This window comes from Brachyistius frenatus, unplaced genomic scaffold, assembly GCF_029030835.1.
Source record: "Brachyistius frenatus isolate BFR_SWC_R1_liver_20210118 unplaced genomic scaffold, ASM2903083v1 Contig_171, whole genome shotgun sequence".
NCBI classification, from domain to species: Eukaryota; Metazoa; Chordata; class Actinopteri; family Embiotocidae; genus Brachyistius; species Brachyistius frenatus.
The window spans coordinates 525,001-540,000 of record NW_027210770.1 but is presented as its reverse complement, the minus strand read 5'-3'; the positions used below and the strand labels follow the sequence as shown (position 1 = coordinate 540,000).

The following is a 15,000-nucleotide window of genomic DNA, read 5'->3' as shown; positions in this document are numbered from 1 at the left end:
ACATTGTATCTAGGTGTGTCACATTGTATCTAGATGTGTCACATTGTACGGAGGTGTGTCACATTGTACGGAGGTGTGTCACATTGTACGGAGATGTGTCACATTGTATGTAGGTGTATCAAATTGTACCTAGGTGTGTCACATTGTATCTAGGTGTGACGCATTGTACCTGGATGTGTAACATTGTATCTAGGCATGTCATATTGTACCTAGGTGTGTCACATTGTATCTAGGTGTGTCACATTGTACCGAGGTGTGTCACATTGTATCTAGGTGTATCACATTGTATCTAGGTGTGTCACATTGTACCTAGGTGTGTCACATTGTATCTAGGTGTGTCACATTATACCTAGATGTGTCACATTGTACCAAGGTGTGTCACATTGTATCTAGGTGTGTAACATTGTACCTGGATGTGTAACATTGTATCTAGGTGTGCCACATTGTATCTAGATGTGTCACATTGTACGGAGGTGTGTCACATTGTATGTAGGTGTGTCACGTTGTATCTAGGTGTGTCACATTGTACCTAGGTGTGTCACATTGTATCTAGGTGTGTCACATTGTACCTAGGTGTGTCACATTGTACCAAGGTCTATCACATTGTACCTAGGTGTGTCACATTGTACCTAGGTGTGTCACATTGTACCTAGATGTGTCACATTGTACCTAGGTGTATCACATTGTACCTAGGTGTGTCACATTGTATCTAGGTGTGTCACATTGTACCTAGATGTGTCACATTGTACCTAGGTGTGTCACATTGTACCTAGGTGTGTCACATTGTACCTAGGTGTGTCACATTGTACCGAGGTGTGTCACATTGTATCTAGGTGTATCACATTGTATCTAGGTGTGTCACATTGTACCTAGGTGTGTCACATTGTATCTAGGTGTGTCACATTATACCTAGATGTGTCACATTGTACCAAGGTGTGTCACATTGTATCTAGGTGTGTACCTGGATGTGTAACATTGTATCTAGGTGTGCCACATTGTATCTAGATGTGTCACATTGTACCAAGGTGTGTCACATTGTATCTAGGTGTGTCACATTGTATTGTATCTAGGTGTGTCACATTGTATCTAGGTGTGTCACATTGTACGGAGTGTCACATTGTATCTAGGTGTGTCACATTGTACCTAGGTGTGTCACATTGTACCTAGGTGTGTCACATTGTATCTAGGTGTGTCACATTGTACCTAGGTGTGTCACATTGTACCTAGGTGTGTAACATTGTATCCTAGTGTGTCACATTGTACCATGTGTATCTAGGTGTGTCACATGTCACATTGTACCTAGGTGTGTCACATTGTATCTAGGTGTGTCACATTGTACCTAGGTGTGTCACATTGTACGGAGGTGTGTCACATTGTATCTAGGTGTGTCACATTGTACCTAGGTGTGTCACATTGTATCTAGGTGTGTCACATTATACCTAGATGTGTCACATTGTACCAAGGTGTGTCACATTGTATCTAGGTGTGTAACATTGTACCTAGATGTGTCACATTGTATCTAGGTGTGTCACATTGTACCTAGGTGTGTCACATTGTACGGAGGTGTGTCACATTGTATCTAGGTGTGTCACATTGTATCTAGGTGTGTCACATTGTACCTAGGTGTGTCACATTGTATCTAGGTGTGTCACATTGTACCTAGGTGTGTCACATTGTACCTAGGTGTGTCACATTGTATCTAGGTGTGTCACATTGTACCTAGGTGTGTCACATTGTATCTAGGTGTGTCACATTGTATCTAGGTGTGTCACATTGTACCTAGGTGTGTCACATTGTATCTAGGTGTGTCACATTGTACCTAGGTGTGTCACATTGTATCTAGGTGTGTCACATTATACCTAGATGTGTCACATTGTACCTAGGTGTGTCACATTGTATGTAGGTGTGTCACATTGTATCTAGGTGTGTCACATTGTACCTAGGTGTGTCACATTGTACGGAGGTGTGTCACATTGTATCTAGGTGTGTCACATTGTACCTAGGTGTGTCACATTGTACCTAGGTGTGTCACATTGTATCTTGGTGTGTCACATTGTATCTAGGTGTGTAACATTGTACCTAGATGTGTCACATTGTATCTAGGTGTAACATTGTACCTAGATGTGTCACATTGTATCTAGGTGTAACATTGTATCTAGATGTGTCACATTATATCTAGATGTGTCACATTGTATCTAGGTGTAACATTGTATCTAGATGTGTCACATTATATCTAGAGGTGTCTTCTATATTACAGACACAGACTGTTTATAAAGCTACGTCACTTTTCTCAAGTTTTTTTTTTTTTATAACTTTGAGCATCATGTTGGTTCTAAGTTCAGACAAAATTTCAGACCAAAAAAGAAAGTCTTAAGGTAGAAAATCATAGCAGTAAGTTGTTAAGAACAGGATAAGAAGAGGATAATGGGTCCATTTCACTTCAACAATGTGTAGAGGAAACAATGTGAAGCATTTTCCAGCCCTGACTCCTGTTCCAAGGTTAAAAAACATCACTGCATTTAAAGATGTTGTTCATATTTTCTCTGATGTTTACAACACACAGAGGATAAATACAGAATAAAAAATTAAAGTGTAACCATGACACATGAAAACATTTTACAGACAGCGGTGAGCTTCCTGCTGAGATCAGACTGCAGTGATTGAATGATGCTTTGTGTTGCAGCAAGGGGTGAGTGCAGGTCAAAACACCTGCACTCAGTGTTTTCTGTGTCAGTCTGTTTATAAGGCAGTGTTGTATCTCAAATTATTGTCCCCAATAGTTTTCCCCGAGTCCGTTGATAGAAGCAGTATTTAGGCATTTACCGGTTTTAGTTGATTTTTATTAAGCGTAGTTTACAAGATATCTTGGAGAGCCCAACATCAACCTGAGGTCTCTTTGTTGGAGTCTGACTTCCCCCTTTCCGGCACATACACTTATACTATAGGAAGAGGCGTTACCTAGGTTGTGGCGGGACATTTGCATAGTATGTTTGTCTCAGTACTTTTCCACTGTCCTCCGTTTGAACCACATCCCCCTTTTGATCTGATAGTGAGTTGCACCCTACTGTGACCCCAACGTGTTAAGTTCCTGCATAAGCAATGTGTTCTACAATGCTTACAGTCAGTATGTATTTTGTGCTTCTGTGCTAGGATATGTTTACAACAATACAACACACATATATATATCATATCATATTACTTACATATAGGTCGTACCATCACTACCAATCCTAAGGTGTAGACAAAAGGCTGTGCATGTAAATGAGAGTGATACTGCTTGGCCAAACCAAAAGGTCACAGTAGGAGGTCTGCAACCTGTGGGGTCACATACAGTTGTTCTTTGAGGCATTATCAGATGGCTGTCTGGAGGACTCCAGGGGGTGAAGGAAGACAACCCCCACCTCCACCAACCAACAAAGAATACATCAATATACATGACTTTTAGTGGAAGACAACCCAAATTATATTGTATTAACATACAACATATGAGCCCTCATATGCACTAAGCAGATCTATATTCCACAGCAGCTTTCAGGAGACTACCACAGACACACACACACACACACACACACACACACACACACACACACACACACACACACACACACACACACACACACACACACACATTAGCTGACATGTCTATGCGTGATGCTCCCAGTGTGCGTTGCACTTTACACTGTACCACTTCATGCATGAAACAAACCCGGAGCTCTCAGAAGACCTCTAAGGAACTTTATCTTTCTGAGTCTCAGAGTCAGTGAGTTTTAACTGCTCCCACATAAACTACTCATGTTTCAGTGTTTCTCTCTGAGCTTCATAGTTCAGCTACAGTTATGGAATACATTAAAATTATCTTGACTAAAATATGACGTTTTTTTTTTTTATTATAACAGGCTTCTATTATCTTATCTAATGCGTTGCTTTAATGATAGTCTGTTGTGGTTGAATTGTTTTCAGTGTTGATTCAGTGTGAAGAGTCAAAGTCCCCTTGTATAACAGATTAATAATAAACTGTTTATCCTGTTCAGGGTCACCGGCTGGTTCAACATAACATACGGAGACATGAAGACACTTTGTGGTCAGACAGGAAGGAACAGAGCTGTTTCCACTGACGTCACATTCAAACATCACCATCAGTTCGTATCATCCGACACGCAGAGGCTTTAAAACTGCATCATAGATTGTAGTCAAACCGTCTCTTTAATGCTGAGTCAGTTCTAAACAGGACGACCCGGTTCTGTTTCCACACATCAGTCCGATTCTGCTGCTTCTCAACAAGAAAATAATCATCTTAAAAAATGTTCTGAACAACACAAAACACGTTTCATCAGTTCATCCACCCATGAATGTAACATTAGTGTGAAACAGTAAATACAGCAGGAACAATCTGTCGACCTGGTTATTAAGACCAAATTATTGGCTGTTAAATTGGATATTTTATGGTCTTCAGTTTAAGACCATAAAATATCCAGCTTGTTTCATGTTCCACGTCCTGTTTCATGAAGAGTCTGCAGCCCTGCTGTTCTCAGAGCTGTTCTTGTTCTTTCCCCTGAACCTGTTACAGTTCTGGTGAAGCTGGTTGTTCTTGTTCTGTTAATGTTCTGACTCAGAACCGACACCTGGACCTGCCAGTGTATGTAAGTCATTGTATCCCAACTCTACTCCACCTGTCAGGATGTCTCCTCTACCTGTCAGGATGTCCCTCCTGTCTTCGTGTCTCTGTGTCTCCGGTCCGTCTTCTCTCGTTGTGTCTGTTTAGTGGAAGCAGACTGAAGTCACGTTGACGTTTGGATCGAGACCTGTTAACAGAATGACAACACGTGTCAGTAGGTCATTCATTAAAAAAGAAGTTACCGTTCTGCTTGTTTTACCGACTAACCCTGTAAGGATGTCCCTCCACCTGTCAGGATGTCTCCTCCACCCATCAGGATGTCTCCAGTGTCTCCAATAAAGAAGTTACCGTCCTGCTTGTTTTATCGACTTGTGATGTGTGGTCGTCTCACCTCATCTTCCTCACTTCCTGTACCAGTTGTTGTGTTTCATCTCAGCCACCAGATGGCAGCACGTACACACTGATGTACTGCGTTGTTCACAGAGCTGTGTCCCTCTGTGTTCCTGCATTATACAGTAATGAAGTACAGGTGTACTGGAACACACACTCACTATTAGGTACACCTTCTCATGAAAGCAGATATCTAATCAGCCAATCACAGGGCAGAAACTCACTGTACTATAATGCATCGATAATAATGGTGTCATCCTGCATCACCTGAGTTTATTGTTGTTAATACGTTGAGCTGATAAAACTGTGAAGGACGAGTGGAGCTGCTGATGAGCCACACACACACACACACACACACACACACACACACACACACACACACACACACACACACACACACACACACACACACACACACACACACACACACACACACACACACACACACACACACACACACACACACACACACACACACACACACACACACACACACACACACACACACACACACACACACACACACACACACACACACACCTTGAAAAAACACAGGTGAACGACCACAACCATCCAAACAAGTTACAACAATATATCTTTATTTTAAGCTCCATGAACTACAGCCCAGTGTTGCATAGCTTTATTGTTTCTGTGTTCAGATGGATGACAGACTGTCTCAGTGTCTCCTCAGAGCTACAGGAGGACACTGCAGGATGTCCCATCAGAGAACAGGAAAAACACAAATGAGGGTCAGTTTGACTGACAACAGACAACAATGTTATTAAATAATATGAATTATTATACTTCAGGATTGCTTCTTTTAGCGTTCGACAAATCTTAGTTGAGGTACAATCTCCCTGGAAGAAGAGAAATCTCATTGGTTGATTATTAGTAGGAAGAATCAGACATCAGCTGTGGGTCAATTCAAGTCAACCACCTGTTAAAGCTGAAAAACAGGAAATGGAACATGTAGATGTGAATGGAAGGAAGTTATTATAACCACTTATCTATCAACACAAAATTAAAGTTTACAGGCTCGTTAAAGAGAAAGCGACAGCTGAGGTCAGCTGATGCAACATAGACCTTCTGTAAGACAACACTCCAATACGGATTATAATTAAATTAATGGCTAATAACTTCATTTCAATCATATGTAAATATAAAGAGTCAGCTCTTCCAAATCGCATACTAAAATCAAATCAAATAAAGTAAAAAGGAGTTTTCCTCTTACATGTAATGCTAATGTTTATTGTAATGAACCCATTGCAGTTAACTCACTGGTATCTATCAACACAACAATTTGACATTTTAAATTTACTTGGAAAACTTCAATTCATAGCAAAACACTGCAGACAGCTTTCATGGATCTACGTTTTACGACAGAAACAATCTTTAGGAAAGCTGTCCTCAGTATGTTCTGTGCATTTTGGACTCTTTGGACACAAAGAATTTTTCAGTATTGAAAGCAACACAAACTTAACTCGGTTCAGCTCTGTTTTATGTGACAGAGGCAGACGTCTGTATAAATAAAACCTCTGTGCTCTTCACCACAGAGAGGGCGAACTGACCCTTTAAATCAAGATGTTTTTACAACTCTAGGACCAAAGTAGCAGGTAACCAATCAGCTGATGCCGAGTCGGCATCTACAGTGACATCACGGGATGTTGAGGATGAATTATGATGATTTTATATATATATATACTTTAATGATGAATATATAAATACTGTGTTCAGAGGAAATAAAACTTCTCTCTATAATGTGACACACACACGCACACGCGCGCACACGCGCGCACACACACACACACACACACACACACACACACACACACACACACACACACACACACACACACACACACACACACACACAGTGCAGTTAACACTATAATATGCAGTGAATTGTGCAAACTGTTGTGACCAACACTGTTGTTTCGTACATTGTGCAAAGTTACAAACAAGTAAAGTGTGAGAAGGACAGCAGCCTTGTCTGCAGCTGAAGTCTGTCCCGTCTGTCCGTCCTGTCCTGTCCTGTCCTGTCTTTCCTGTCCTGTCCGTCCTGTCCCGTCCTGTCCAGGTACTTCTGAATGATGACATTGTTCAAAGTTACAAACATGTAAATAGTGAGAAGGGCAGCAGCTGTTTACAGTCTGCAGCTGAAGTCTGTCCCGTCCGTCCTGTCTGTCCTGTCCGTCCTGTCCAGGTACTTCTGATTGATGACTGCAGTCTCAGAGTTCACCTGTGGACACCATGATCAGTTCCACTCTGAGACTACTCCATGTTCCTCTGATGTTCGTCTTATGTTCGTCTGACAGTCTTTGGCTTCTCTGGTTCTGACAGAGTCTCATTAGTGTCTCCCCTGTCTGTCTCTTCTTGTTTCTGTTGGACAACCTTTGGTCATGATTGCCTCACATGTTCACTGGGACAGCTGCGTCCGGGCTCCTGGTCAGTGAGCTTTCCACAGAGGGTTGTGGTACACCCAGCCTTCACCCTACACACACACACACACACACACACACACACACACACACACACACACACACACACACACACACACACACACACACACACACACACACACACACACACACACACACAGAGAGAACAAAAGAGTCAACATTTTCCAAAACAGTCTCACTTTAAGGTCTGTTTTGTGGATTTTCTTGATGTTCTGGGAATTTCAATCAAATCACATGATCTTCATCATCAGAGGTGTCACATGACTCCAACATGGAGCTCAACACGTGATCAAGTTGCAGCACTTCACTCAGTGTATTCGTTGTTATATTATCCCTTTTATTATAGCCTCTTCAGAGACAAACGCCGTGACTGTTTTGTAATATTTAAAGTTTTTCAACCTTTGTCTCATCGTTTTACATAAATACAAATGAACAGATGGATTTTTATCTCATTAATGATTCCCTGATTAACATGCTAAATCAGTTTTATTGAACTGAGACTGTGACGTGCTGCTTTCTGTTGCTGTTATAAAACTGTATTTGACTTGACAGAACTCTAGTGGACCTCACGGTCGCTTTTGTCTCATCTTCTCCAGCAGAACTTTCATAAACATCAACCATATACCCCAAACTGTGGAGGACTTTTAGAGCGTCTCCTGGATGTGACGTGCAGTCTGACTCCTCACCTCTTTGATAAAGTATCTGGGTTTCCAGTCGGTTCTGGTGGCGGCTCTCTGTTTGGCCTCGCTGCGCTGCCTCTCCTCCAGACAGTGTTTGTGCTCTGTGGCAGTGTCCATGTTTCCCGCCTTCAGAGACACGGTGACATGCTGCCACAGACGTCTGGACACAGCAGAACAACAACCACAAGTGTTAACACCATCTCTGGGAAACTGACTGAACATATGAGATGTCACTCCTCATCTTCTATATATTAATGTTATATATTTATGTGTGCTCTATTATATATCTATATTTGGAGGAGCAACCAGCTGATCCTGTTTGAAACACAGCCAGGTAATGAAAGTGATACACTCAAACAAATGGCATATAAAACTGACATTTTATGATTACTTTTATAATAATAAAAATAAAATGTAAACAGGAAAAAGTCTTTTAATACATTCAGATCCGTGAGATTAGACTTAGGTCCCAGATCAGTTATCACCCACATAGTGAGAGACACCAGTCAGTCAGTTGTTAATGAACTTGTGCGCACCTGAACGTGTGACAACACAGCGGTTTCTGAGAAATAGGAAATACACGTGAAATACTATTAAATGAAAAACATTAAAGTGATTTTTTTATTTTCAGACTCATCCTCTGGTTCAAATTTGAAACATCTGAAGCTGAAGATCAAATTTCACTTTGTTGTGAACTTTTTTACTTTTGGAAACGTGAGCTGTTTGGATTTACCTGATTTTCTATTTGAATCCGTAATAAAATGTGATCTGATCTTCATCTGATTCACAAATGGACAAACAGTAACGCTCTTTTGCTCCTGGTTTGTTTTTATAGTTATAAGTGCAATCACACATTTAAGACAAAATATTTTTGTAGATAAAAAGTTCCTCTCACTGCTGCACCCTCCTATACAGAGTAGTACTCACAGTGGTCTACGACATGAATCTGTATCCCTCAGACCTTTAGAGGCTCCAAAACTCTAATGTTTATCTGTTAAAAGGTAAAAAGAAAATTCTGCACTAACTGAACATGTGAAGTTACCACATGTATGTCCCGTGAGCATGTGGTCAGATCCCGAATATGTGAATCTAATCTAAACTGATTGTAGAGATCTTCTGTGTTTAGGGTTCAACAGGTGTGTGTGAAGCATTGTCTGTTGTCATGGCAACGACTTTGTGTTCTATCAGAATCAGATTTATTGGACAAATTCTCTCAAAGTCTTCACTACAGATATTATAAGACCTCCTTGGGTCATTTACTGTCTTTTAGCTTTAGTCTGAGTCCAATAATCCATCTGGATGAGTCACTGTGACTCACCTGACAGGTGAACTGATCACTAACTGAATTTAACTAGTTGGTGAACAACATTTGAGAGAAAAACACATTTTGTGTACATCAACAAGACTGAGATCTTTTAACTCCAACTGCCAAGTACAGTGAAAACAAAGTGTTGTGTTGATATTTGTGATATTTAATATACAGAGAGTGTGCGTTTGACAGCGTTTCTCCCGGACTGCGCTGCACTGACCTCGACTCGTCCTCGCCCTGCTTCTCCAGTGGCCGGGTCTTCTTCCTGATGACGGGCAGTCTGGACGTGTCGATCACCTTGTTGTCTCCGTTGTTGTAGGAGAACTCCAGCAGACCGTTCCACTCGCCCTGGGCCTTACACACTACGTTCCCCGTCTGGTTGTGCTTCACCTCCGCTGTTATCCTGAGGAACCAACATCCACCGACAAACATGTACAACACGGTTGATGAACCACATTTAACTGTTTCCAGGTGAATCAGTTCATTTCCTGCTGGCAGGTGTTTGTTGTTACGGAAAACAGAACTTAAAGCCTTCTGAGTCCAGTGAGTCAAAGTCACTATCAAATCTACACAGATTAACCTTCTCTGACTTTCAATCTCTGGATGAGTTAATGGACCCAGTAAATAGTGATCTCACCGTTGTTAAAATAGTCTGAATCCTTTAAAGAGCATCACATTTTAGCGCCACACTTCCACAACATTGTTGTTGAAGCAGAAATATCATTATTATAAAGAGCAGTTTTCTCTTTATGAATCGACTCAGCTGTGACCTTCATGACATATTAATGTTAATTGACATCAACCATGTTCTAATATTAGTTAGTACTTAACTTAATATGTAAGCCCTTAATAAATGTACACAAGACATTTGTTAACAGTTACTTAACTGTCATTAGTAGATTAGTTATTATTTGTTATTGCTTTTTAATGTATGCTAAATACATTTTTGTATGTATAAATTCATATCTTCATTAACATAAAAATTATCAGTAAAATATGACTTGACTGTTAATTAACTGTTAGTTATTTCCTATTACTGCATTAACTAATGATAGTTAATGTTTCATTTTTGTGAAGTGTTGCAACAATGGCAGAACAAAAACAACACACAGCTGCTGAGTTTCAGGAGACGGAGAATCCAGAGAGTCCATCTATCTACATCCTGTTCTGGAAACACATGATGCAAATATGTTTCTGAAATGAACTGTAATTTATAGTAATTTATTGTATCTAGCTTGGAGAACATTGCTCATTTCCAGCTGACTATCACGTTACACAACAGTTCACTGAAATGTCTTCGTCACCACTGATCAGCGCCTCCTTCCCAAGACAACCTTTTTCCGTCCCACTTTGTGAAAATGCAATACAAGAGCCCGTCGCTCTCCACCCACCTGTGCACTTTCCCTCCATAGAAGGGTTTAGTGTGGAAGGTGACCCCAGCAGAGTACCCACTCTTGGCACAGTTGATGGTGACCTTTCCTCCCAGCTCCACCCACGGTACAGTCAGGATGGAGCGGGCGTAGGCACAAGGTAGAGTGAACACGTACTCCTCATCATGCTCCAACAGGTACAGCACACCTGGGAGGGAACATGTGGAGGAGAGGGTGATTAAACAGAGACAGATGTACCCTGGTACAGTCAGTAATACAGTCTGTTATAATTACTGCTGCAAGTTACAGAGCTGATGAGGTCAGAGCAATAATATCACTCTTTAGTAACTGTGACTGTGCTGTCGATTGTCTTATTCAGACCCCAGAGAGGAGAGACGATTCACAGCACCTCCTCATAACCGTTCAACACCAGCGACACATCATGACCACGTGTTCTGCAGCTGCCCGTGACTCCTGCAACGTTGGCAGAAAATTAAAACGATCACAGAAAAGGTATCAAAAGCAACAGTTTCCTTCTGTTTTGAGACCTCGTGAGAGACCGGACGCTGTCCAGGGTCCTGAAAACAGATATATGTTTAACATCTTACTGACAGCAAGTAAGAAAGCTCTCACCAGAAAATGGATGACAACAGAAACTCCCACAGTTAATGTGATCCACCATATTTCTGTGATGGAGAAACTAACTTTTGTTTTAAGACTTCAAAAATAGCTGTTGGAAATCTTGGATTGACTTTGCATTCTCATGTAGAACAGATTTAAAATCTTTTAGCTGCTTCTCTGTCCAATGTTCATACTTAAAGAATTTGGCATTATACTTAAAAAAATAAAAATAAAATAAAAAAAAAAAAATATATATATATATATATATATATATATATATAATATATTACTTACAGTGTGTACTTTTAAGTTATTTTACTTAATTATTTTCACCCTTGTCAAAATGGGAACATCATGTAAACATGGTTTACAGGACAATGTTTCAGGTCTGTTCCAAATAATAATTTAAATTTAATAAAACAAACACCAGAGACATAAAAAAAAACAACATACCAAACATTCATCACATTCACGAACAAAGACCTCCCACAGATGACAGATTTCTATTCATTCGGCCGTGTGATGTAATAATCTCTGTTTCTGGTAAAAGTAGTGATTCATATCATACATCTGCTGGACAGATTACCATGACAACAATAAATCCTACTGAGTCTGGTGATCTGTGCAGTCAGCAGGATTCATTCACTTCTGGTTTACAACATTCAAGGTGAACAGCTGGAGCTGAGCAGGTACGCTGAGATTCAGTATTTAAATCCCTTTATGGCTTTGAGTTTGCCTCCCCCCGCGGACCTACACATCCCCATCTGCCTCCATGCAGATGATCTAAAGCTTTTTAAAGGGACGTGCATGTTTCAGAGTCTCGAGCTGATGTGGTGAAAACAGAGCAGAGTCTGAAACACTGCAACTGGCAACAGCTCATCACGCAGGATTTTGTCAGATTACACAGCACAGTTGTAAAGACTCAGAGGGAGGAGGCGTCACAAACAGGTGGCTTCAATTAAAGCTGCGTTTACAGTGATCAAACAGAGTTTAGTCCACGTCAGCAAGCAGCTAACAGCTAACGGTTCTTGCAGCGCCTGAGCTAAGATCCACATGGAGGTAACAGAGCGTCGCTGTCAAACTAATGTTGTAGGAAGTTCACACATTTAGCACACAGAAGTTCTCACTGCCACAAACACAACAGCTGTTTGTTATGTAAAGAGCGGTCAGTGCAGGACAGTTGTTCAACTGAAGGTCGCACAACTGTTCAATCAGCTCTGCTCTGAACAAACAGGACTTCATCTCCGACAGACACAAAATCACTGTCTGAAAAATCACAGAATATGACACCGGTCAATAGGAACAAAAGATAAATCAAAAACAAAGTGGGTACTGCATGTCTGTATTTGTGTCTGATAGTACGCACACACACACACACACACACACACACACACACACACACACACACACACACACACACACACACACACACACACACACACACACACACACACACACACACAGCAGCTGCAGACTATCAGTGATATTCGCACCAGTTAGCAGCGTGTCCCTAAGACGGAGACATGTGGTTCTCCTGCAGTAAGTGAACACATGAATGTGAACATGAGCAGACTGGAGGTAATGATGTCACGCAAACAACAACAGAACAACAAATAACTCCAACAACAAGAAAACTTTAAGAGAAAGTCGGTGAACATCAGCAGACTGAATGTTCATTTTTAATCATCAGTATCGTAATAATTATAATAATCAGGTAAATGCTGTCATTCATTCTGTGCAGTGCAGTTAAGTGCTTTGCAGTGACTTGCAGTGCAGTGATTTGCAGTGCAGTGCAGTGATTTGCAAGGTTTTGTAGTGCTGTGCTTTGCCTGACAATAAAACACCAAACATGTGACCAACATGTAAACTCTTTGTTTGTACCACTGTTTCCCCTCCTCGGGCTCGGACCCCTCTTACCTTCCCCGACCATGGACACCCCCACAGACATGCCCATGAACTTGCTCCTGGTCCAGACGTGCGTGTTGACACACATCCTCTTCTCCTGGCACTCGCAGTAGAAGCCGGACACGGGAGGGTGGTGGGACACCTGCTCTGCCACGAAGCGAACACGGTAACAGTCTTTGTGTGACGACCCGGCAACAGAAGAAGATGCTACAGGAGCTGCGTTTGGACCGGCGCAGCTGGTAGTCCTGAGGGGTCGGACACAGTCCCGGGGAACGTACCAGGAACAGTGGAAGTTCTCCCCCAGGACGGGGTTGTAGGGCTTCTTGGCCACAGCACCCTTGCGGCCCTCGTGAAATGCGGTCAGATAGTACTCAACGAAGTGGATGATGCGCTCCTCTGCTGTGCAGCCAGACGTGATGGACAGGAACATGTCGGGGTGAGCCATGAAGTTAGCATACATCTCCAACAGGGAGCGCTTCTCCAAGATGAAGGTCGGCAGCACCACCTGGAGAGAGGACAGAGATCACAGAGATGACAGGAACTTCAACAACAAGGTGGGACAATCTGTGATCACTGGGAGGCCTTTTATCTGGACTCTAAAACAATCACAGCTTCTAATAATAATATTCATATGAAACAGGTTCAGCTGAGCCTGATGAAATATTACCCCGCCTTGATTACATGTTTTATTTAGACAATAAGGAACAACAACATGAATAAGCAGCTGACTCAGCAGGAACATTTTACCAACCAGCAAAGATGAAAAATGATCAGACGCACAGGATCAGTGCTACAATGGATCAGCCGGAGGGACGCATACTCTACATTATACAGAGCTGTGATTGGTTCAGTCACTGTCAGACAAATTGCTTTCTAACTCTGATCCTTAACCTTCCCACAACGTAACAACCAATCACAGGAGGAGCGTCCCTCCCACTGATCCAATGAACCACAAGCTGAGATACAGATAAAAAGAAAGGAGAGACATGAGTCTGTCTCTCTTTTTCACACACACACACAGACAGACAGACACACACACACACACACACACACACACACACACACACACACACACACACACACACACACACACACACACACACACACACACACACACACACACACACACACACACCATAAATGTGTGTGTGTGTGTGTGTGTGTGTGTGTGTGTGTGTGTGTGTGTGTGTGTGTGTGTGTGTGTGTGTGTGTGTGTGTGTGTGTGTGTGTGTGTGTGTGTGTGTGTGTGTGCCGTAATAGAATCACTAGTAGTGATCACTCTGTTTCCTGTCATTATGTTCATCCATCTGACGGGTTGAGGGGAACCAGCTGAACTGCAGGTCCACGCACAGATTTAACCGTCTGCAGCAGAACCATTGGTGTCATATCGGGTTGTGATGGACATGATGAAATCCTCTATCAGACATCAGATCACATGAAGTCCACAGTTGAACTCGATGTTTCAGTGACGGTCACAATGAAAACATTGATCGCTCTCATGCTACAGCATCACAGTCAATAAGGCACATGCAGGAAGAGAGGGTGAGAAATGGTTGTTGGGGGAGGGGGGGCACACTCCTCTATGATGGAGGCAGAACCGGAGTCTTACCTGGGTCAGGTCCATGCCCAGTTTGAGCTGGGACAGGAGGTG

General features: G+C 41.9%; 1 protein-coding gene and 1 long non-coding RNA gene across 3 annotated transcripts in view; both read right to left on the bottom strand.

The window, feature by feature from the left end:
- Positions 1-4,196: 4,196 nt before the first annotated feature.
- LOC138631986 (uncharacterized) lies at positions 4,197-4,994 on the bottom strand. The gene is made up of 3 exons (XR_011311773.1): positions 4,883-4,994; positions 4,692-4,802; positions 4,197-4,270 (listed from the first exon to the last, which is right to left on the bottom strand). It is a non-coding gene; the product is annotated as an uncharacterized lncRNA (long non-coding RNA).
- A 598-nt stretch (positions 4,995-5,592) lies between these two features.
- The window catches only part of LOC138631994 (oxysterol-binding protein-related protein 10-like), a 29,895-nt gene continuing 20,487 nt past the window's right edge, over positions 5,593-15,000 (bottom strand). Inside the window, exons 8-14 of one of the 2 annotated variants that reach the window (XM_069717230.1) lie at positions 14,959-15,000; positions 13,362-13,854; positions 10,845-11,031; positions 9,674-9,856; positions 8,151-8,304; positions 7,418-7,496; positions 5,593-5,951 (exon numbers count right to left, since the gene is read on the bottom strand). The exon at positions 14,959-15,000 is cut by the window's right edge and continues 114 nt beyond it. In XM_069717230.1, the coding sequence (XP_069573331.1) occupies positions 7,452-7,496; positions 8,151-8,304; positions 9,674-9,856; positions 10,845-11,031; positions 13,362-13,854; positions 14,959-15,000 (1,104 nt within the window). In that variant the 3' untranslated portion in view covers positions 5,593-5,951; positions 7,418-7,451. Of the gene's footprint in view, positions 5,952-7,406; positions 7,497-8,150; positions 8,305-9,673; positions 9,857-10,844; positions 11,032-13,361; positions 13,855-14,958 lie in introns of those variants that run through there. The other variant, XM_069717228.1, reaches the window with a different exon arrangement.